The sequence below is a fragment of the Sorex araneus genome, chromosome 6, assembly GCF_027595985.1.
Source record: "Sorex araneus isolate mSorAra2 chromosome 6, mSorAra2.pri, whole genome shotgun sequence".
Lineage (NCBI taxonomy): Eukaryota > Metazoa > Chordata > Mammalia > Eulipotyphla > Soricidae > Sorex > Sorex araneus.
Window position 1 is genome coordinate 109,862,197 of NC_073307.1, and position 24,012 is coordinate 109,886,208.

Sequence of the window (24,012 nt, forward strand, 5' to 3'; positions counted from 1 at the left end):
ACAATGGAATATTATTTGGCCATAAAAAGGAGCAAAGTACCGATACCTTCAAAGAGGATAAACCTGGCAAACACTGTGCTAGGGAAGAAACTGCCAAAACCCACAAATCACATGACTCCACTTATGAAATATCCAGAAGAGCAAATCCATAGAGACAGCAAGTAAATTAGTGGTTGCCAGGGAGGGAGGAAAGGGGAGGGCTGCTAATGGGGACGGAGTTCTTCGTAGCGTGATAAAAATGTTCTGCATTAGATAATGGGGGTAGTGGCACCACTCTGCGAATACATGAAAACCCATCAAATCGTACATTATTAAAAGGTTAATTTTGTGGCTGAGAAATTATATCTCAATAAAGCTGTTACAGAACAGAACAAAACAAACAAGAAGAACAAAACCAATATTCCTTTGAGAACAGGAGGCATGAGCTCCTGGAGTTAAGTCCTGGGGCTGCATGAGGAGGCACAGCGCAGCCAGCCCAGAGGGGTCCATGCCCTGCTCACCCCATCTCGTCCCTGGGGCCCTGGGGTGGGGTTCCTGAATAGCAGTTTTCAACCCACTTGCAGACCTGCACCAGTCTGAAAGCCAGAGCCCAAAAATTACCATTCCAGCCAGGGCAGTGTTTTTCAATGGGGGGTTATAAGACCTCCCAGTGCACCCCAAGACAGCACAGGTAAAATTTGGATAAATTGGGGGTCCATGAGTTGAGACTAAGGGGTCTGAGCAGTAGGAAAGGGAGACCTCAGGAAGAAAAACACGGTTGGAGGAGAGCCTTGTCCAAAAGGGGGTGATACACACAGGTCTAGATCACCCCTTTCCTGCCCCTCCTGGTAGCCTCAGCCAGTTTGCTCGATTCCTCAGGAAACTGTTGAAACTTCTGCCCCCTTCAAGGCCCACATCCTCCCTGCAGTGCTGCCCCTGCAAGCCGGACATGCGTGTGGAGGAAGATTCCCTCAGCCAGAGCCTGAGCGCATCCTACCCCGGGAACACAAGACACAATCTGTGCACAATGAACAGGATCAGAGTGAGACTCTCCAGGATACACACACACACACACACACACACACACACACACACACACACACTATACTCACACACTCACACATGCATTCATACACATATTTATGCACACATACACATTCCAACGCACTCACACACATACACCACACACACACGCACACGCACACACACTCACATATGATCCATGAGGGAGGCTGCCTTCCCTCAGGCCTGTAAACACCCCAAGAAAAGAAGTATGCCAGCTCACAGCAGCCCAGAGCAGCTCCCTTTGGTTGAAATGAGAACTGAAAGGGGAACCCAGAGCCCCGGGTGCAGGTGGGGACAGCTTCCCATCCTTGTGACCGCACCCCCTGCTGATTTCAGCAGACAGGTTTGCCCCTGCCCCATATTCCACCAGTGGGAGGAGGAAGCCTTGGTCACGTGAGGGGGTACCTGGGCCTCGGGCAAATGGACAGATGTCCTTTTTCTACTTGAGTGGCTCTGAGTCTTCATGGCTTAGCCTGGCATGCAGTCTCGGCCAGCTTCCCCTTGGAGGTCCAGTCCTGCATCTCCCCCAAATTTCTCCTGCAAAGTCTTCTTGGGCCTGAGGGTTGAGAGGACCCCCACAGGGGCAAGGGGTGGCAGGGCTCTGCGGCCCTCACGTTCTCACCAACAATTCCCCCAGCGGCCCAGCCAGCTGAACACACAAAAACACATTTCCCTCAAGGGAGTTCTCCGCAGAGGCTGGGCAGGAATGCTGGGCCTCATTTATGTCTAAGAACACAGGCTCAGAGAGGCCAAGCAGTTTGCTCAGAACCACACAGCAGTGGGTGGTGGAGCCAGATTGGCCGAGGACTCGGGTGCGGGACTCAGCCCACAGTCCATCTTTGCTCCCTCCCTCCAGCTCAGAACAAAGCTGCCTCTGCAGTCAGCTGTCAGCCTCTCCTGGCACAGCTGTTTCTGTGACAGAACTTCAAAGACTTCACATCTTCCGGTACGGCTTGATGCTTTCGGGGTTTCTTTTCTCGGGAGGGCTGGAAGCCAGAGTGCCTTCTCCGGGCGGGGAAGGTTGAGCTCGGAGAGAACAGGGCAAAGGGGACAGAGTGTGGAACCCTGAGACAGGTTGGAGTAGGTTGGGGTGGAGGGGGGGTTCTGGCCCCCCGGGTGGTGAGCAGAGGGCCCGGAGTGAGGGCAGGGGGGGTGGAGGGTGCAGATCGCTGCGGCCATGCATTCAGACAAGCCTGCTCTTCTCCAGGCTCACCGTCCTTCTGTACCATCAGGGGTGGGTGGTGTTAGATGGAGATAGGGTGAGGAGACTCGTTCTGGGAAAGAGCCAAGTCTCCTTCCCAGAACTGAGAGCTTTCAAAGAAGCCAGTCTGAGAAGGAAAGCTCGCCCAGAGGTGGGAGGGCCGGGACACATGGTGCAAGCAGACAAAGAGGAGCAGCGAGCAGCGGAGGTGCAAGAGGCCCGGTGTGGTGGGCAGGGCTGGGCTGTCTACGGCCCTGCCCCAGGGGGGGCGGGGTGGGTCCAGCCAGCCTCAGGCCCCTAGGCCCTACTCAGAGCCCAGAACTTGGTCCAGTCGCAGAAGTAACAACAGCAGAGGAAGAGGAAGGGCAGGGGAACCCGAGGCCAACACTGGGTTGGGCTGGCAGGCAGGGCCCTTGGGACAGAAGTGAGCAAGGCAGGCTAGCAGCCAGGGACTCAGGAAGCTGGAAGGATTTCCATCTTCGAGGTGGCCACAAAGGAGCCCCCACATTGCCAGGGCCACAACGCCAGTCATGCCCTTTGCTATTCTGTTCCTGGATTCCAACTGTCTCCTCTCTGATCGTTCAGACCCTCATGCAGCTGCCTCCTACCACAGAGCCAGAGTGTGAGCCCCAAAGGATATGAAGAAAGAAGGAAGGAGGGAGGGAGGAAGGAAAGGAGGCAGGCAAACTGGAGGGAGGGGCAAAGTGGTCATCCTTTACATAAAGCTCAAGAGGAAGATCTTCCCCACTACATTCTGCACCCTTTTCTGCCACTGGTTTTGTACCTGCCATTCATTCTCCCAGAGCCCTTTCCTATTCTCCCCTTGTTCATCAATTTGCTCAAGCGGGCACCAGTGACATCTCATTGTGAGACTTGTTGTTACTGTTTTTGGCATATCAAATATGCCCCGGGTAGCTTGCCAGGTTCTGCCGTGCAGGTGGGATACTCTCAGTAGCTTGCCAGGTCCTCCAAGAGGGACGGAGGAACTGAACTCGGGTCAGCTGCGTGCAAGGCAAATGTACTACCCGCTGTGCTATCGCTCCAGCACTGGGTTATAAAACATATTTGGTTTTTGCCTCTATTTTTCTGGCATGGACCCCTAAAACCTTGAAATTTCCAGAGTGAGAGCAATGCCTCGGTCACTTCTAGCAAGCACTTTTGAGTACAGCAGAGCTTTTATTAACAGGTGACTCCAGGTAGCATCCCAAGACAGGCTGGGGTCTGTGCTGGGACCCTCTTGGCCCCACTCTGGATCCCTCTCCCTCTCCATCCGGCTCTTTACTTGATCCTTCAAGCTGTTCTGTACGGTAAACCAGTGCATGTCACCAGTCAGGAAAGCTTTCCCTGAGCTTTGTGAGACAGTCTAGCAAATGACCCAACCTACGGAGAGATGGTGGGAACGCTGATGAGAGCATAAGGTAAGTACAAGGAACAGGCTGGTCTCAGAGCTGGCCTGTGAAGTCAGGGCATCTTGGCTAAGCTCTGAACCCATGGGATCTGATGCTATCAGGTAGACAGTGGCAGAACTGAGTTAAATCACCAGACACGCAGGTGGAGACCTCTGAAATGTGGATAACTAGTTGGGGGGTAACATTCAAGAGAAGCCTGGATGCTCTTAATACAGTCTAAATATGTCCTCATTCTGGGACAAAGGAATAGTTGTGATTCTTCCCACCAATGAACTCATTCATTCATTCCTTCTGCATTCAACAAACATTAAGCATCTATAATTTGTGCCTAGCTCCAAACACCTGTAATTCAGTAGGAATTATACTGACATTGAATAAGTAGTTTTTAATGAACTTGGCTAAGTCAACTTGATTCTTTGATAATTTTTTTCACTCATTGGTGTCCAACTGTTTCTTCCTCATTTATATGTTTTTAATTTTATTTTTTTGTTTTGGGGCCATACCCAGCAGTGCTCAGAGATTATTCCTGGCTCTGCAATCAGTAATCACTTCTGATGGTGCTCAGGGGACCATATAGGATACTGGGGATTGAATCTGAGTTGACCATGTGCAATGCAAGCACCCAACCCGCTGTACTCTCTCTCTGGCCCTAATTTAAAATGTTTTTTTTTTTTTTAAAGAAACAGAACCTCATTTCTCATGCATGTGAGGTTTGATCTCTGACTGAGCCACATCCTGCCCTCCTCCACCCACATTAAATTGTGCTGAATTCTTTTCATCAGGAGCCATTTAAATTATTTTGTTAATGCTTACTTGATTCATGATCACATCAAGTCCTACGAATCAGAGCTTTTGCCACTGTTGGGATTCCTTATGTGGCAATTATTCCTACCAGGAAATATTCCCTGAGCCAATTTCTGCAGATCTAAATTTTATCAGGAAAGATTTGTTTCTTCTGTCAATTTTTAGTCAATCGCAAATCTTACCAGGTGCAGCTGTAACTGTTGCCAGTTTTACTTTGTGTTAATTATTTCAACCAATTAAGTGTTTTTCCTAGATCTTGTTCCCCCTACATTTTCAATAACACTAATGAGATGTTATTCTCCAGTTTAAGGCATATTTTCATACTGATCTGATAGAGCATTCTGAGGATCAAAGAGTAACTATGAAAACAGCCCAAGGGCAAAAAGGCAGGTCAAAACCTACCGCCATGCAATTGGGCTGAGCCCCAGATTGGAAGCTGGTGCCTGAGGGAGCCCTGCATTCTGCCTCCTGTTCCCCAGAACCCAAGCTCCTCCCAAGAAAAGGCTGTTGGAGCCAGCTTCTGAGGCTGGGGTGGGAGTCATGGCCTCAAGAAAGGCCTCTGATCCACAGGCGGAGTCGGTTGATGCCCTACCCTGCTATCCCTGCCTGGCTCAAGGAGTCAGTGTTGGGTCCCAGGATTGTGTCTACAAAAAAAAGTATCTCTTCGAGAGAACAGAAGGGAATGCCCTGCCACAGTGGCAGGGTGGGGTGGGGGGGAGATGGGAGTGGGGAGGGTGGGAGGGACGCCAGGTTTACGGGTGGTGGAGAATGGGCACTGGTGAAGGGATGGGTTCCCGAACTTTGTATGAGGGAAGTATAAGCACAAAAGTGTATAAATCTGTAACTGTACCCTCACGGTGATTCTCTAATTAAAAATAAATAAATTATAAAAAAAACCAAAAAAAAAGTATCTCAGAAACACTCAGCTGAGAGAAGAAGAGCTCAGAAAAGAAGAAGAAAGCTTAGTATCGCAGGAGGCAACTGACAGAGTGCTCTTGGCGCTGATGTTACCTATTGCAGGACACCCCACCCGCCACCCCAACCCCACTGTGGACCCGCTCCTGGCTCTTGACTCTTGATTAAAGCTTTAACTGGGAGCTGCAGGGCACCACATGCTCACCTGGGACCTCCACACCAGAGAGCAGCGGGATGGGCCAGAGTGACAGTAAAGAGGGTTGGGTGCTTGCCTTGTACACAGTCAACCCAGCTTCCATCCCAGCATCCCATATGGTCTCCTGAGCCTTCGGGGAGTGACTTCTGAGTGCAGAGACAAAGGAACCCCTGAGTGCCACCAAGTGTAACCCCCCAAAACAAAACAAAACTAAAAAAAAAAAGACCAGCAGAAGACACAGACTTCTCATTGGAACATCGCAGGGGTCTATCTCCTGGCCTCAATCTCCCCACCTGCATCAGTCATGCCTCTAGTCATGCCAAGTGAACCACACAGCCAGCACCTCAGGAGACATCAGTGAGGAAATCCAGTCTCGGGAGCGTTTAAGGGGAGTCTGCCCAGGCGAGCACTGAGCTGCTGGCACAGCCAGGCTGTGGTGCAGAGTTCAGGCTCCTAGCTGTGCACTCCCTCTCACCGGTGAGCCCACTGCAGCCCCCTGCAGCCCTGCTCCCACCGGAGCACCAGTCTGTGTGCACAGGCAGCCCCTGAGACTAGTTGGGGTCCTCAGTGCCAGAACTGCTGGGCGGCAGAAACTGGGAGGTGTCCCCCTCACCTCTGCAGAGAGACGGTCATTACAGAGTGAGGAGAGAGGCTCTGGGGTAACGGACAGCTGCTCAGCAGGTTCTCCTGATCTCAGCAAACTCACCATGTGTGAAAAAAAGAAATCCAACCATTCCCACACCAGCACCTGTGTGTATGTGTGTGTGTGTGCATTTGTGTGTGTGCGTTTGTGTGTGTATGTTCACAATTAGTGCAATCCTCCCTCACTATCTGTGTGTATGTACACATGTGCACATACATGTGCATGTGTGTTTACAGTGCCATCCTTTCTCACCATCTGTGTGCATGTGTGTGTATGTATGTGCGCGTGCATGAAAGTGCTTGTGCATGTGTGTTTACAGTCAGTGCCACTGCTCTCACATCTGAGGCCAGAGAGGGCCCAGGAGTCTTTCCTCCATGTCCCAGGCCTGTGGCAGGCAGAGGCCTGACTCTTACCCAAACTTGGCCAGATTCCAGGTAAGTAAGTATCTTTCTCTCTCTGGACACAACCTACTCCTCTACAAAAAAATATATGAGGGTGATATTTGAACCTTCAACCTGCAAAGACTGCTGTGGTAGCACTGTAGCATTGCCATTCCATTGTTCATCGATTTGCTCGAGTGGGCACCAGTAATGTCTCCATTGTGAGACTTGTTGTTACTGTTTTTGGCATATCAAATATGCCATGGGTAGCTTGCCAGGCTCTGCCGTGTGGGCGAGATACTCTTTGTAGCTTGCCGGGCTCTCCGAGAGGATGAGGATGGAGGAATTGAACCTGGGTCGGCTGCGTGCAAGGCAAATGCCCTACCTGCTGTGCTATTGCTCCAGTCCACTGCTGTGGTAGTGAACTAAAATATTTTGAAATAGCTGTGACCTTCCTGGGTGAGAGGGAATCCAGGGAGTAGAGATTCAAGCTTTCTGGGGTAAGGACTGTGGGTGGGGACAGTTAAGCTGTTGGAAGCCTGGGACTCAGGGTACTATTAAGAGGCTGGGCTACCTCACTCGGCTGGTTGCTCAGATGGTCCTCAATGATCAATGCCCCGTGGACTCATTCCACTTTGTTGAGTGTGAGCTGGGCCCAGCGACATTTTTCCCAAGAAAGGAAATAGAGCAAACGTGATGGAATGGCACGTTTATGAGAAGAGGTGTCACATCTACATTGGCTCTCTGCTCCCCAACAGAGCCTCCTCTCTGGACGGCCTTCAAGACACCGAGGCAGCCTCTGATCAACAGCGTGAGGAGCAGAGACCGTCAGTTCACAACCCAGACTGAACCAAGTCCTGAAATGACCAAATAAGTGGCCTTGATTCCCTCTTGATTCCCCAAATCTGTCTCCATGTGAGACCATGCCTTTGGCCCACACCTTGATTGTATAGTCTGTACAAACCCTGGGCAGAGGATCTGATCAAGAAGCCTGGACCAGTTCCCAGACTTCCACGGAATCTGCCACAAGGGGCCAGAGAGATAGTTTAGCATACAGGACACCTTGCATGTGTCTGACCTAGGTTGATGCTTGGCATCTCATATGGTCCCCTGAGTACCACCAGGAGTAATTCCTGAGTGTAGACCCATGGGTATAATTCCTGAGCATTCCCAGGTGTGGCCCCCAAACCAAAGACAAAACAAAACAAAACAAAAAGCTGCCATAAGCTTTAGGTATTGCTTCCAGCTGCCAAGTGGAAGTGATTTGTGACAAAGTGATGGGAACAGATAAGTACTGCTCTGCAGGAGGGGACAGAGGGACTGTTCCTTGGGTCCTGGAAAGGAGCTGATGGACCTATCTCAGCCCAGGCTGCCAGGTTTCCTTCTGAGGCCCAGTCTTTGCCGTGGCTATTCCCTGAAGAGGAGGCAGTGGACAGAGCCCTCTCTTGACCACCCAGGACCCAGCTCTACACGGGGTAGGTCAGGAAAATGGGCAGAGCTGTCCCATCTCTGCATGAAGCCAGAGTCCTGGGTCTTCTATAAGAGTTATCTTCCCAGGACCCCAGCCCCAGGCACGATTGGAGCACGAATAGATGCGCCCAGCACCCCACTCTGCCCTCTCCCGTCCCACCTGGAGACCTTATGAATGTCAGGGAAGTCACCCCAACCATCTGCAAGGATGTAGCCAACTTGGCCCATCAAAGGCTCCATGACCCTAAAAGGTGGGGATGATCAGACTCATTTCACTAACTGGAATGACGAGGACAGCTCACCATTTCAGGTGACTAACGGACAGTGGTGGGATTTGAACACTGTCTCACTCCAAGCCCAAGCCAGTTTCACTGTCTCATAAACCTGAGTCAGAGGGTTCAAGTCTTCTACCGGTACCCCCAGGCAGCCCGCAAGCACTCCTTCCCGGACAATCAGTCGGCAGGGATCAGGAACGGTTCTTTGTAAAGCTTCAGGGGCGAGGGCGGGCAGGATGGGTGGGTGCTGTCTGTGGGCTGTGAGTCGGAGCCTGGGCTGAGCTGCTCCCACTTATCTGGGAAGAACAGGTCTCCCTCCCCCCCCCCCCATCGAGTCATCGCACCAACTGGCAAAGTTGAATTATTAAAAGTCCCTTCTGGGGTACCACACGGGTTCTTCTCCACTGAGACTCCGAGCAGAGGGGCGGCTGGTCCCGCCACACAATATTAAAATGTCAGGAGTTTAAGGCCTGTGTTGGTTGAGTCATAAGTTATCAGCACCCAGTGAGGGCCGACAGAATGCCTCCCTTAAATTATTAAGCAGAAAGCGTCAGACTGTAATATTTTGCTAAACCAAAGTACAGACACAGACAAAGATGTCATTTCAATATTTGAAACCAGCAAGTTTAATTTAAAATAAGAGCAAACCAATAAGCTCAGAACATAGCGGCGTATGAGAGGAAAATTATACTGTGAGAGGAAAAAAAGTGGAAGGACTTAAGAAATTTATAAAAGTAATCTCCAAGTGGAAATTAGAAATCAAGGCCTAGAAACAGAATAACACAAAAGAAATATTACTGTCCACTTTCTAAATCAATATAACACTGCTCCACGCCGGAATTACCATGGTAACTCAAGTAAAAAGAATCAAGCAATTCTTATTATTTCAAAATAAAATCACAGCCTGAAGCCTGGGTTTTATTACAACCACTGATAGATCGCTGGCTTGTATTTATCTGAAATATTGCTTTTCAATCAGCTGGTTTATGAATGTACACAGGCCTCTCACCAGCCCACTTACCACCCCATTTTTGAGGCGAGGGTCTAACCAATGAATTGAGGCCTGCCTGGCTGCATCTACATAGAAGCCCAAGTGGAAATCAGCTCTGAGAACCTCAGAAGCTCACCCCCTTTTGAGCTCTCCTATGAACTTGCAGGACAGAGAGAAGTTGCAGAAGCCACGGGTTCCTTACGTTTATTGTGGCCTCCTTCACTAATTCATGGAGGAATAGCCAAGCCCCCTCCACCCCCCATAACTGTCCATCAGCAAATTATTCAACAACCCTAAAGTCCTCCTCACAGCTCTCCCAGTCCCTGCCCTCCCTTCGTGCCCTTCTCCCTCACCACCCCCCACCTCCAAGTCTGCCAGCTGGAAGAGGAAGCGGGCAGAACACAGAGACACCAGCCCTCAGCCAGATGGCCTGGGTTCACAGCCTAAGGCTGGCACTAGGGTGCTGTGGGACCTGCCACCAGTGGCACAGTCTCTTGGACTGCACTGACATTTATAAAATGAGGGATTAGAAAAGATAGTACACAGAAGATGCTTTGGTTCACTGAGTCCACATATGACTCACTTCTACCTGCTCCTGGTACCCATCCCCTCTGCAATGTGCTATTTCACCTGCTCCTTTCAAGAGCAACATGTTCCCCCAACCCTTGAAAGTGGGGTGGTTTTGTGATATTTCGGCTGATAGGCCCAGCCTAGGTTCTAGGAGGCTTTCCTGCCTCAGCTGTCTCCTTGACCTGGCACTCCCGAGTCCAGCCAGGACTAGAGGCTCAACTTGGCCAAATATCTATTTAATCTCCCACCCATGTGGAAAACTAAATCGTTTTTTTTTCCTTTTTGGGTCACACCCAGTGATGTTCAGGGGTTACTCCTGGTTCAGCACTCAGGAATTATTCCTGGCAGTACTTTGGGAACCACATGGGATGCCGGGGATTGAACTCAGGTTGGCCACATGCAAGGCAAACATCCTACCCGCTGTACTATCGCTTCAGCCCTAAACAGTTATTTTGAATGGAGAACTAAATACATGTTCATTGCTTTGAGCTGCTATGTTTTGGGGTGGTTGGTTAAGCAGCAGTAACTAATTGATACAACATGCATAGCATAGTGCCTAACTTTTAAACATAGGTTCAGATAAACAACAACTAATTGGTTTGACAGTCCTCTAAAGAACCCAAGAGCTCCCGGGTGTCTGTGCATAGAGCTATGCCACTTCACACAGGCAGGAGACTTCCTGGCTTACCAAGAGCATGCACGGACATGAGAGAGGCCTTAAGTGTTGTTTCCAGTACAGAGAGGTGAAAATGGGGGCCGGTGTGTTGCCTCAAGTCACACAGCAGTCATCTGGGATTCAAACCTGTGTCTCCTGAATCATGCCAGCAAGCTGGATCTTAAGACAGTGAGCCACTCAAAAGAGCCCTGCTGGGAAAGAACAGGAGGAGGAAGCCAGTGACCGCATGTGACTCAGGCCTGCACTCTGGGGCCCGTATCTCTGCAGCCTCTACCTGATTGCTCCCCCTTCACCATCTGCTTTTAATTTGTCCCCAGTTGTGTCATCACTGTGGGCTTCCATCCTTGAGCAGAAGATAAGAGCACTTGGACCAACAAGAGACAAGCTTGTCATTAGATTGGATGGGTGTGACCCTCCGCATGGCCTGGAATGATCTATATGAGAATCCCATCAGGCCAGAGAAGAGGGACAGGGCATGCCAAGTAAGAGCACTTGTGAGCAAGGGACGGAGGCTGGGTCACATGGAACATGAAACCTGTCCATCAGACCTTCAGCAGGGAAGCGGGTGTCCAGCAAAGGTCAGCATGGCAGGGAATGGAGGTTCTTCATGTGGTGATGATGCATACTGGGAGAAAGACCATAGGTGGGATGAGAATATGGTGGTGGCAGAACAGAAAGAGGTGAGTCCGTGGGCCAGACAGACACTACAGGTGTTAAGGACCTTGCCTTGCACGCAATCAACTCTGGCTCAATCCCTAGCATTACATATGGTCCCCTAAATATGACTAGGTATGACCCCCCCAAACCAAAACTAAAAAAGAAAAGAAGTTTAAAAGGAATGAATGGAGAAGGAAGGAAGGAAGGAAGGAAGGAAAGAGATGGGATGGAAGGTACAGAAGGAGTAGGGGGAGGGGGAAGAGGAAGGAAAGAATAAAAGGCAGATCCATTGTCCCGACCATTTTCCCAGATGAGTACGATCCTGGGTATGCTAATAAATATCTACTTATCTGGGTTAACACACCGATTGTCAATGTTGACCAATTTCCATGGGGTTGATACTTCTGCCAGGATTGAATTCAAGCCACCAAAGTGATGTCACTGGACTGAGTTGGGAAGAGATGTGTGCAGTCTGTGAGCAGCACAGGTGACTCCAGTGGCATCACCCATGCTGAGCCCTCCAGAAGAAGTCACCCTCGAGCACCAGGACGTGTTGACCTAAGACTGTAAGTTTCCCACATACCTCAGTGTTCGTACTCTAGGCCAGGCAGGCAGGCGGGAAGGGCCACCGCACCTGGGGAACCTCTAGTGCACAGAGGCCCAACAGCAAGTGCTGGCATGACCAACACCTGAGGACAGAGCCAGTCCTTTGGGTTGCCAACAGTCCAGAGAGGACCATGATGGGGAGGCCCAGGGACCAGAAGCCAGTCCAGCTGATGCTTCTCATCTTCCTCTAGTGCAGCCTTATCGTTCCATGTGGGAGGCATGTAAACTGCCATAGAGCCCAGAAAGATGCCAGGTCTCTGGGCAGAAACTCCCTACTACTTCAGGAAACTTTCTTACTCCTTTGAGCCTCAACCAGCTCCTGATAAATGGAGGGATGAGCAATGTGCCATCTATGGGCTTCTGGCCCCAGCGATGCCCACCACAGGAGAAGGGTGAGGCCAGTCTGCTCTCTGGGTGGCTGGGCTCAGAGGCCATGATGGGTCGACAAGAAGGAGGAACAGGGCACAATGATGAGCAGGGCACAGGGCACCCAACTCTTCAAATCCTGCTGCGGCTAAGCAGAGAACAATGTCACCTCTCCCGGGTACGAGGTTTTCTGGGTTATCAAGTGTGTATAGGGACCTGAGCTCATTTAATCATGATCACTATCCAGCCAGTGAGATGTACAGATAAGAGGGGACTGAGGCAAGCCTGGGTGGGCATGGAATCCCAAAACACAGTGGGCATACTGGACTTGGCACCTAAGCAAGGTAGCAGAGTGGTGCCAATAAGCACCTCACTGCTCCTGCACTTCTCCCTAGTTTCATCCCCCATTCCGTCCAAACTTCCCAATGCCCCTCATCAGCAGTTCTAGTGAGATCTTCTTGGTCCTGGAGAGGGATTGGAACAATAACCTCAGTCTCTTAGCCACAGGGGGCAGTCCTGCCCTGATGAGGGGGGGTCTTCATCTGTGAGGACCCCAGTCTGGCTGAGGCGACTTCTTATCAGCACCTCTAGCTTCTGCTCGAGGAACACCCAGCCTCTCCAAGCAGGGCCCATGACAGCAGCCCCGCTGCGCTGATGCTCAACTTGTCTCCTCTGCCCCGACCATGGAGGTTTGGCTGCCAAAGCGCCCTGCCAATCACCCTCTGTTCCAAGGGGGGGAAGACCGAAATAGACTTCCTCTTAGTCCTGCTCACAAATGGGGACCTGCTGAGAGGCTCTTTAAATGGAAGCGGGAAGGGGTGGGGGTGGTTACCCCGTCTGAGAGTGGGACACGGGATAGGGTGAGGAATCAGCTCTCGGGAGAGATGAGAAGCAGGTCTCAGTCCCTGAAAACGCACATTTCCATGTCTAAAAGCATCTCTGTGGGACACGTGCAGAGAGAGACGGTAAGAAAAAGGCAAGTCCCGAGGCCCTAGAGGCTGAGTGTCCACGCCTGTGCCGAGCCCCGGCACGCAAAGGGTGAAGCTTTTAGGCGAGCAGCGACCAGTGATCTCAGCTTCCCCCAGTCCTAATGCTCCTGAAAGGCTCTCTCCCACTCCCTGTAATTGGGCATCAGTAGTTAATGCAGTATTGACTGCATTACACGCTCCCGTGCCTCCCCTCGCTAATGCCAATTGCATCACCTTGTACAGTCACCGGCTTGCTTAGCCAATAGCCGTTAAAAGCAATCCAAATCATGAATCATATGGGAAACTTTTAGCAAGACACCGCCATCCAAGGAGACAATTTACAGTTGAGTTAATCTGGGTACATTAGCGAGACATGGATTCCGGACGACAGACCAATTTATGTTGTTTCCCTGTCCCCACCCCCTCCCTCCCCCTCAGTGCTCCATGTGGGCAAATGAATGGAAGAGCAGGGAACTGAGAGAAGCACCTGCTTCCTTACCCTGGGCTCCGGGAGGCGGGGGTGGGGGGACGTGGGGAGCCCCGGCTTTACAGATGCTCTGCCTGGCTGAATTTGGGCAGGAAGGGGAAGCAGCTGTATGAGCTGCTCAAGATCTGTGAGGTTTCTTTTTCAGCAGCGAGGAGGTGGCTGCCGGCCGCCACCATGGAGGCGCAGAGAGACCCGAATGCAGGTCTGGTCCCCACCCTGCCAGCTTTATGGGCTATTCACTGATTCTTGGAAGGGATGGGATCTCAGGCAGGGAATATCAGGGCCAATGTTCCCCCACTTCACTAGGTTCTTGTGCACAACGACAGGAGAGGTCCGTGGACCTTGTGCACCCGAAATATGTTGGGAGAGCCCAAGAGCTTCTGCTGGGTGGAGCAGGGGCTGTACCCCAGCAACCCAGCCCAGCCCCGAGCCCGCCCGTGGGCCCGCCAAAGCAGCTGCAGAAGCTGTGCACAGAGAGGTCATTAACAATTGAAGACGCGCTGTCTGGGCCTCCTCAGTCCAACTCCACTCTCCTTGGGCACTTTTAGTTATTAAAAATGCTCTAGGATTCCTGTCTGGTGCATTCCTCAGCCTGCCTGCCACTTCCTAGGGTCACCCCAGCTTTCTGTTGGCCCTCAGCAGAGGTGGCTGACACAGAGACCGACCCCTCACCAGCTTGTCATCCAGGGAGAGGGTCAGGTCAGGACTCCTACGGGGATTTCCTCCACATCCTCTGGAGGCCAACAATTCACAACTCCCTCATGCTTGGGGCAGAAGACCCCTCTGGGGTCTGTCCCTACTCCAGGACCTCTTCTCCGCCAACCTGAGGGCTAACTGGACTCTCTGGGCTCAGGGCCATCTCCCTGGGAAGCCCACAGTCCAGGGCCCAGCCCGGCCCTTAGTCACAGGAGGTGCAGAAGGGCTGTTTCTCAAGGAAAGTTGAAGCTGGGGTCTCTTTCATTAACAGACAAGGCCTGGCAGCATTGAGCAAGCCTGAACCCTGAGTTCCAGTAACGTGCGGACGGCGAGGCCAAGAGCAAGCGTCTAAATGAAAGCAATTAATCTTAAAACCCGAAGTTTAACCATTTGCAAAACAGATCTTCCCTCTGTGGTGGCCCTTCGCTGCTCGACCTAATGGATTACTTTATTAATAATGCACTGTGCTTAAAAGCAAAAAAAAATTTTTTTTCTGACGATTCAATACTTCAGAAAGTCTCTTAAACCCGTTGCTACGGTAAAGCGATTGATATTTTATTATCTTTCAGAAGTGCAACATGAAAGCCCCGCAGTCCAGCAGAGCTAGAGCTTTGGTCCTCGGCAGCTGGCGGGCCTGACTTCAACCAGAGGAGCCTCAGCCTCTCCCAACAAGATGCTGCCAGGAGGAGAAAAGACCTTGGGGTGGTTAATAGGAGCCCCGAACTCCCACCACAGCCAGACAAAGGGTGCCGCATGGCAGTACCAAGGAACACACTTGTTGGGGACTCTGGGGACCCATGGCTGCCACCCATCCCAAAGGGTCACTGGCCAGGAGGGGTATAAGTGCTGGGAAGAAATTAAAGATGTCTCCTCAGGGGGTTCTGGAATCTAGTGGAGGCCAGACTCCAAGGGACAGCGGGATGGAGGGAATTTAATGAGCAAAAAGGTGCTTTGAGTGGCCAGTTCTGAACTGGGCAGAACCAGAATGAACATGGAACAGCAGCTCAGACCAAATCATCCATTTCCCTCTGCTTACTGAGGGCCAGTGCCCCACTGTGTGTGTGTGTGGTGGCGGGGGTGGGGGTAGCATATTGTTTAGCCTGGATAGCGCGGAAGACGCAGAGGGAAGGGACCTTCTTCACAGCTCTAGTCTGGGGGGATCGATGGGCACTGCAGTCCGGAGGCAGATTTTCAGATTTCCAACAATTCGTGTCCACTCACTCAGGGTTCCTCTGAGAACCAGAGCATAGCAGGAGGCACATGGACAGAGTGAGGGGTCCGGGGTGTAATGAGGTCAGCTCATGCCCACAAGTGCCATCTCCTAGCTGATGCTTCCCATGCAGAAGGTCTGGGTCTTCTGGATTTTTGTGACAGGCCCACGGAGCCAAGTATGCCAAATAACCTCTGCAAAAGGCTGGGGCTGATTTCCATGTGCCCGTAGAATGAAAAATCCCTTTTGTGGGGCCACCAAACCTTCTGTCCTGCCTTCTCCAAGCCTTTTCTTTTGCCAAGAGGGAAAGTAAAGTCAGAATGGGGATGACCTGGATAGGATCTGGGAGCTACTGACCAGAGGGGCTAAGTCCTGGTCTGGCCGAACCCCTGATGCTGTCTTGCTTCATTCTCTGCACACTGGCCCAGGCGTGCCCACCCAGGACCCATCCATGTAGAGAGAAGAACATCCTGAAGCTCTGGTCACTCTAAGCCCAGTGCTGAACTGGTTTGTTCCTTTGGCCAAAAGCCTTTAGCTGTCCCTTTCGTCTTATAATAGGCGGGCAATAATATGGTCTCCCCATTTTGTCACACCTTCCTCACAGGTGCTTGCTGGAGGCCTCGGAAGGTGGCCTGGAGGTGAGGGGCAGCAAGTGAACATCTGGTGTGACCTCAAGCAAGTCACTTAACTTCAAGTGTTCACCAAATGACCAATGCAATACACCACAGATCCGCTGGGAAAAGGGTGAATAGAGACCCTTCTAGAAGGTCAGAGGACAGTCACCACAGTCACCCAAAGTCAAGTTCCTCTCCACAATGCCCCCACCTCGCAGTTCCACCATCTGAAAGAAGGTCTCAAGGTGGTGCCAACCCTTACCCACACATATGTCTATATCTCCACCAAACCAGGCACCCCCTCCCCCACCTACAAAGGGCAGAAGGGTCTGGGCCTGCGGCCAGGGATCACTTCTGACTCTGAAGGCTAAGCTGGGGAGGGGGGTCACAATGTTCACAGTTTTTACATGCCCCTATGGGGCTGGTTCCCCAAACCTCTCCTGAGCAGATCAGGCCACTCCCAATGAGGAGGATTTTGGGGTATTGGAGGGCCACCTGCTAGTGGCATTCAGCACCCACCGGCCCTCTCTGTTCGGACCACCCGGAGTATTGAGGTGCTTGCCCACGAGTGCTTTTCCCGGTTCTTCTGCACAAGAACTACAGGAAGGCCCCTGGCGGGACACTTTCTCTCTGCTGACCGAACTCGGGCCTCCGCACCGGAGACAGGATGACCGTGGGCACCGGGCGAAGATGATCTACTCTCACCATGTTCCGCGGAGGGCCGGGGGAAACAGCGATTCTCCCGGGGCGTCCAGCCGGCCTGGCCCTCGCCTTAGCAGGGCACCCCCCCGCGCCCCCCCACCCCCTCCCGCAGACGATCTCCAGCCCCGCACGCGCCCCGGGGGGTGCAGACTCGACAGCCCGATTCTTTCCGAGCTTTCCCGGGCACCCGTCGCCTCTTGGGTTACGCCGCCCGGCGCGAGGGTGATGGAAAGGCTGGAGCGAAGCTCCGCGGCGCGGGGAGCCGAGGGGAGGGAGCCTCCACGCGGCTCCGCAGAGCATCGCACGGCCGGCGCGCAGCCCGCCCGCTCCGGCCTGGGCCCGGGGGCACACAGCCCCCCGCTCCTACACACACAGACACGCACACGCACATGCACACACACGCACACGCACCCCGCGTTCCGTCCCACCCGGGGCTCCCCGCGCCCGTCCCTCCTCCCACCCCGCCAGCCCCCCAGCCCCCCAGCACAGCCCGGCGTGTGCTTCCCGCGCACAGCGGCTGGAGGCGAGGGGGAGCCGGACCCAGGAATCCCCCCCACCCCGCCCGCCACCTACCGTCCTCCTTGTCCAGCACCATCATCTCGGGCGCTCCGTGTCCAGCCGCAGCTGGGCTCGGCCGGGAGAAGGGCGCCGGCTCCGGGGCGCGCTTCGGCGGGGCGGCCGGTCCTCGGGCTAAGCGAGCGGGCTCTAAATGACCCGCTTGTCCGGCTCTTAACCTAGATTGCACTCAGCTAGAATTACATTCAGGAGTGAAGCACTTCGCAGATACAAAAGCAGTCTCACCTACTTTTGTGCCTCAGAATTGCAAGGAACTACGAACTGCAATTTAGAGAGGGAGAGAGAAGGGGGAAGAGAGGATCAGAGCCGTTTCTTTGATTCTCACCTTCTAAATGGCTCAATTTGCCCAGTATAATCTGTCTTAATGTAATTGCATTTGATAGCTCATAACCCTGGCTCTGGCAACGACACAGCTTTCAGCCTCATAAAGTGTTTTCCCCTTGGATTTAATCTGAATCTCAATCTAAAATTATATTCAAAGAGATGGGGGAATCTCGGCGGCCGTCTCCCGCTGCCTTTCTCCCTCAATGTATGAGGTTTGCACTCCTGCAACTGAATAAATGCACACATTTCCCGAGGCCCCCCTCCCTGCCGGGTTAATGGGGAGTGGAGACGCGCGGCTGCCCGGCTCCGCAGCGCCACCTGGAGGCTGCGAGGCCCCAGCTCTGCTCGCGGCTCCGCTCAGGACCCACAGTCTTCGTTTCTGAGATTCGTCCAGTGGACCACGCTCCTATCTGATACCCTTGCCCATCAGCCACGACTTCTCCCCACTCCCACAAGGAGATCTTTCTCTGACCTCCTGGTCTTCAAGGGGCTTCTGGATGCTTCCAGGATTGTGGGGCCACGTTAACCCTGGTGGGGCATATCTGAACCTCATGGTATCACCCCTAGCCCAAACAGCAGCAGCCCCCTCCATCCCAAACCGCCTCTCGGTACTGTGCATCCATAGACAGTGGATTCAGGACTCATATTCTCTACAAGCAAACATAGTAGTGCTATGAAGGCATTTATCAGCCCACAAACTATTTATTGAGCATGTATTATGTACTCAGTTCTGTGTATTGGGATTACAGCTGTGAACAAAGCAAAGATTCCTACGATGACAGAGTTGACAATTCTCGCTCCCTAACTCAAGAAGCGGGAAGGCAGACAGTGTCCACTTCCTTTCCTCCTGGTTGGGGCTGCTCCCCACAGCCCTGGAGCTGATGTCCAGGATGTCTGTTCTAGGAAGAACACTACTCAGTGTGCATGTGTGTGTGCGTGTGTGTGTGTGTGTGTGTGGTGTGTACAGAGACCTAGGAGGAGTGGAAATCCCTGTGTGTGTATGTGTGGGTGTGTGTGCGTGCACAGAGACCAATAATGGGGTGGAAACCTTGATGGTTTTTCTCCAGCGCTAGGAAGGCTTCAGACAGATGGATGTCAAAGGCTCCTCCCTAGCAGCCACTTCTGACAACTAGTGCCCAGTAAGCAGATTGAAACTGATGTCCCTGAAGGGGTGAAGGAGCCATCCCATCTCCACCCATTACCAACTGTGGACCTTGGCAAAATCTCCTTCTCTCTCTGGGCCTCAGTTTCCCTATGTGTGAAATGGGAGACCTGCTCGGTTATTTCTGAATTTGTTGTGGGAATCAGATAATAGGGGTGGAGCCTCTGATCATGGAGGCAGGAATGTTTGGGTACGGAGGAGGTCTTGGGCCAGGCTGTGTCCTTAGGATCATGGAGGCCCAGTGCAGGGTGCACTTGGCAAGGGTGGGGAAGAGAGCGAGCCACACTACAGCCCCTCCTCTCTCCCGGAATGAGGGGGAAGAGCAGGCTTTGAGCTAATAGGCAAGTGGCTGTTTCTAATGACACATCTCAGCCCCGCTCAGAGGGTTTCTTTCTCCTTCATCTTGGATACTTAATCCGAATAGACCTTGAGTGTATTTGATGTGAAATCTAGCACTTTGCTCAGACTCACTGTCTCCGGGGACCTTGGGCTTGCTCTCGCCCCTGCCACTGCAGCAGGAGTCCTCCCTGCAAGGTCCCTAGAGGCTGCGCATTGCCACTGCCTGCACACTCTGTGTCCGCCCCTCTCCACACTTTGAGCTGGGTGCTGTGGGGGCACCCGGAAGCATTCACCCTGTGATGTCAGTGGCTCTCCTGCCCCGATCCAGGGGCTCTGCCCCCACTTTCAGGCTCCTGGGGTTTGACCCTGACCCACAAACCAAAGATCCTAGTAGCGGGGACCCTGTCTCACTCTCTTGTCCCCAACCTGTGCTGGGATTCTGCTCTGGCCCAGCTTTCAGGTCCCACACAGTTGGCAGCCCCAAGGCGGAGTTAGGGCCTATGACCAAATAAAGGGATGGAGGCAGATGGGGGTGGGGGTAGGGCAAGGGGCTGCCCAAGCAGGCAGTGTGCAAGTGGGGTGGGGTGTGGGTGGTCACAGGCAGCGCTCACATGGAGCTTCCACACAAACTTGGATCAGGTCCCTGTAGAGGCCTCTGGGGTGACAGTGAGCTCCAACAAGCATTAGCAGGTCGGGTGGCTCCAGCTCAAAGCCAGGAAGGGGCTTGCTGAGCCGACAGCCCACCCCAGCCTCCCCCTCAGCTCAGGGATAATTGCAGCGCCCCCAGCTCAGCCTCACCCCAGCAGTCTGCGGGCCCAGGGCCACACCCACAGCACCAGGTGGAATCCTCACACCCCCGGGGCCAGGGAGGCTGTCTACACTGGCATATTCCACAGGTGACAGCCTGCACGCTCCCGCCATTCTGGCACACACTCTGCCAGGAGTCCTGGAAATGCCTCTAGGGACAGCAGAGGGAGGGCCCTGAGCAGCCTCTATGCACAGTGTAGAGAAAGGGGTGCTAGCGGCAGGCTGACAAAGTTTGAGGCAGGTCCTAGCAGTTTGTCTCTGCACCTGGCAGGCAAGTGAGGAGAAAGGGCTCCAGCCTGGGGGTGGGGTATCGTGTGTGTGAGTGTGTGTGTGTGTGTGTGTGTGTGTGTGTGTGTGTGTGTAGGGTTGTGCGTGTGTAGGGTTGTGCGTGTGTAGGGTTGTGTGTGTGTGTGTGTATGTGGGGGGAACCTGGTGCCTAAAGGCCGGAGCAGACCAGATCTTCCAGAACATCTTTACTGTGGCTCTGTCAGATGTCCCTTGGCCTAAGGGTCCTGCCCCTAAGACAGAGCAACTGTCTCCAGGCCCTGGTGATGAGCTGGTCTTTGGGGGGCCACTGGGAATGGTGCACAGAGTGAGAGGGGACACCCCCCTCCTGATGGACAGCTGCGCCTTTGACAGGGCAGGGGCAACCTACTGACTCTGCGGCACTCTCAGGATGCCCGCTGGTCAAGTGCCCGGCCTGCTTCCCGCGCACACACAAAAGCAGTTGGGCCGCAGGCATTTGCTCCCAGCCCGAGTGAAGAAGCACACAGTTGGCAAACTTTTCCTCTCTGGGTTTCTAGAGGGCCCTGGAACGGCCTTCTAGGAAGCTGCAATCCAAAATATTTAGGCCTACAGAGGCCCCGGCCAAATCTGCACCCTAGGAAATAAGTCTCCCCTACCCCCGCCCCACCCCTGTTGCTGAAGGCCTCTCCTGCCCCCACACAAGCCCCCTGAACGTGGTGGATGTCGGCTGACCACTGTTCAGACTTGTCCCGGGACTGAACAGCCTCCTAGAAAGCAGGACTTTCTGTGGGAAAGCTGAAGGATGCTGGGCAAAGCAGGGCAGTTACTCCCTGGAGCAGATGACAGGGCGGTACAAGGGACCCGCAGGGCCAGGCGGCAAGACCAGACTGACCCCGAGGAGCAGCAGAAGTTTCCCCCTCCACTGCATTGCTGGTCCTCACCGCCCAGGCACTCACCACTGTCCCAGCCCCTAGGCCCATCCAGGGGCCTGGACTGTGTATCTGCCCCGGAGGGTGGCAGATGGGTCTGGGAGAGTGTGTCCAACCCAGGGATGGATTCCGAGTTTGTGAGAGGCAAGTTTATTTATGTAGTTGCTGGCGAGGGGGTAGGGGGTGGGAAATGGCACACAAGGGTATTAACTCCTACAAGACTACCACACCCAGGCCATGACGCTCCAGCACCATCAGCGTCAAGGTCAGTCTGCCCCCGGGAGACCTGCTATTTGGGATGACGTGGCGCACGCGCTTCCCACGCCTCATCTCACCCATTTCTCAGTGATACAAAGTTCCAGATCCGAGGGACCGCAGGGCCATGCCGAATTGACTACACCCTTCTTCCCCTGTACCCCCCACCCCCATTCGCTGGGCGGGAGTCCCCCCGGAGGAGCCTGGAGGAGCGGTTCCAGGTCGGGCGCAGAGAGGGGCCGTGGAGACCGCCAGCGAGGCCAGGGGGCTGGGGAGCAGGGGACACAGCCCGCAGGGAAGTCGTGAGCGCGGACAGAGAGGCGCTCCGGCAGCCCGCGAGGCGGCGAGAGCAGCCAGAAAGTTCCGGGCCCGAGCGTGCGGCTCTGGCGGGCTCGGGGGTGGGGGGTGGGGGGTTCGCGCGACTCCCGGGACCCGCCGAGGGACGCGGGGACGGGCCCCAGCGACGCACACCCCAGCCGCCCCGCTTCCGGGAAACGGGCCGGGGCTGCAGGGCTGGGCGCGGGGAGGCGCTGCCGCCAGCAAGGGATGGCCGGGACAGCGCCCCGCACCCCGCGCGTCTCGGAGCTCGGGCACCGCGCGCCGGGCACCTACCCTGGTCCTCCTGGTCCAGCACCATGGTTCCCCCCCCGCCCGGCCGATTCAGCCGGGCCGGGGCCGACGACGCGCGCCGGGGACTGGCCGCCGCTCGCCCGCGCCGCTCGCTCGGCCCCGCGCCCCGAGAGCGGCGGCCTCAGCTCCAGCCCGCGGGCAGCGTCGGGGGCAGCGTCGGGGGCAGCGGGCGCGGCCGCGGGGCCGGGGTCGCTGGGGCCGCCCGAGCCGCGCCGAGCGACGCTTGCCCGGGCCCGAGCCGCCGCCGGAGCCGCGCGCCCGAGCTCTGCCCGCGCCCGCCGCGCTCGCCGCCCAGCGAAGGCTGCGTTTCCCAGGGCCCTCAGATTCCCCTGTTAATTAAATCAATTCATTATGCTCAGATCTGATTAGCGGCCCTTCCCCCCTTTGAATCAATTATTCAATACACAAACATAATTGCTTGGGCCAGAGGTGCCCGCCATTAGCTTATTTAACTCCAAGGACACTAATTACCCGCAGGGCACGGGAACTTTTCTCATTAATTCTGACAAAACACAAAAGCACAGCCAGAGTGTGTGCGTGTGAGGGGCTGTGCATGCGAGTGTGCGTGCGTGCGAGTGTGTGCGAGTGTGTGTGTGCGTGTGTGTGTGTGTGTGTGTGTGTGCGCGCACACGCACGCCAGACTGAGGGCCCAGCGCAATAGGGAGCCACTGTATGAACTTAAGGTGGGACTGGGGGTGGGGGAATGGCGGGTGTGCGGTGGCAGGTGAGAGCGTGTGTTCAGGTGTGGTTCTGAGCCGGTGTCTCTGTGGGACTCTGCCTGCATGAGTGTGACTGTGAGAGTCTGTGCGAGTGCCACAGGCTGGAAGCGACTCTGGGTCTGGATTTCAGACCAGGCCCAGGAATGTGGAGGGAACAGGGGGTGTTTGAGTGTGACTGTGACTTTGTGACTATGACCTAGTACGACTGTCGTGGGCGCCCCCACCCCCATTTCTTCTCTCCTGATTGCCCCACCCTTGCTCTGCTGCGTGCTCAAACCACCTCCCCCTCAAAAGTACCAGAATTCCGGAGTGGGGGGAGATCAGGGTACAATGTTACACCCCTTGTTTTTGTACTGATTAGTCTGTCCCCCTCTCTCGATGTTAACTCCCAGGTCCCCAACTTCCCCCTTACTGGTTCATCCCAATACCTGCCCTTTTATCCCCCAGACCGCCCCCCCCCCTTCTGCCACAGTTTCCACAAACACCTGAGAGCCAGGCACACCATGCCATTCTTCCCAGCTCCAGCTCCTTCCTCTCCTGCTGCAGGGCTGGGGTGCCTATGGTTGACCAACTTCTCCACATTTTACCTCCCAGGAAATCGCTATTGAGAGAGCCCACAGAGGCAGGGACACAGAGGGTAATTGATTCCCCCAAATTAGGTTTCTGCTTTCTAAAGACCCGTATTGTTCCTGTTCTCAATGTGCACAGAGGTATTGAAGATTTCCTTTTTGTTTCCTCAGGCAATGAATGAGCTTAATCCATTTGGCTTTATAAATCAGGAAACTAATATTCGCTCCTTCCTTAGCAGCTTAAAAAAATTTTTTTTAATTGGTGGGGGAAGTGCAGTTTGTCACCCCATGCTGTCCCCCCAAGCCCCCATGTATCAAAAATGTATCCCGATTAAGGGGTGAAGATAAGGTTGGAGGACAAGGGATGGGGGTGCTCATCCAGATTCTTCCTGACCTCTTCCATCCTTGTACTTGGACCCACACTGATTAGAGAAAGTTGGTGAAACTATTGAATGAGCTACATTTAATTGAGGGAAGGAAGGGGAGGTGTTCAGAGGTCCTCTTTAGAACAGTCTTCCAAATCTGGGCTCTTCCTCTCCCACTAGCCCTGGGAGGAGCTAAGCCACAATCCTCCCA

General features: G+C 53.9%; 1 protein-coding gene across 2 annotated transcripts in view; it reads right to left on the reverse strand.

Moving 5' to 3' along the window:
• The window catches only part of LMO1 (LIM domain only 1), a 42,770-nt gene extending 20,371 nt beyond the window's left edge, over nt 1–22,399 (reverse strand). The window contains exons 1-2 of one of the 2 annotated variants that reach the window (XM_055142260.1): nt 22,131–22,399; nt 17,454–17,717 (exon numbers count right to left, since the gene is read on the reverse strand). In XM_055142260.1, the coding sequence (XP_054998235.1) occupies nt 17,454–17,478 (25 nt within the window). In that variant the 5' untranslated portion in view covers nt 17,479–17,717; nt 22,131–22,399. The remainder of the gene's footprint in view (nt 1–17,453; nt 17,718–22,130) is intronic. The other variant, XM_055142261.1, reaches the window with a different exon arrangement.
• Nucleotides 22,400–24,012: the final 1,613 nt, after the last annotated feature.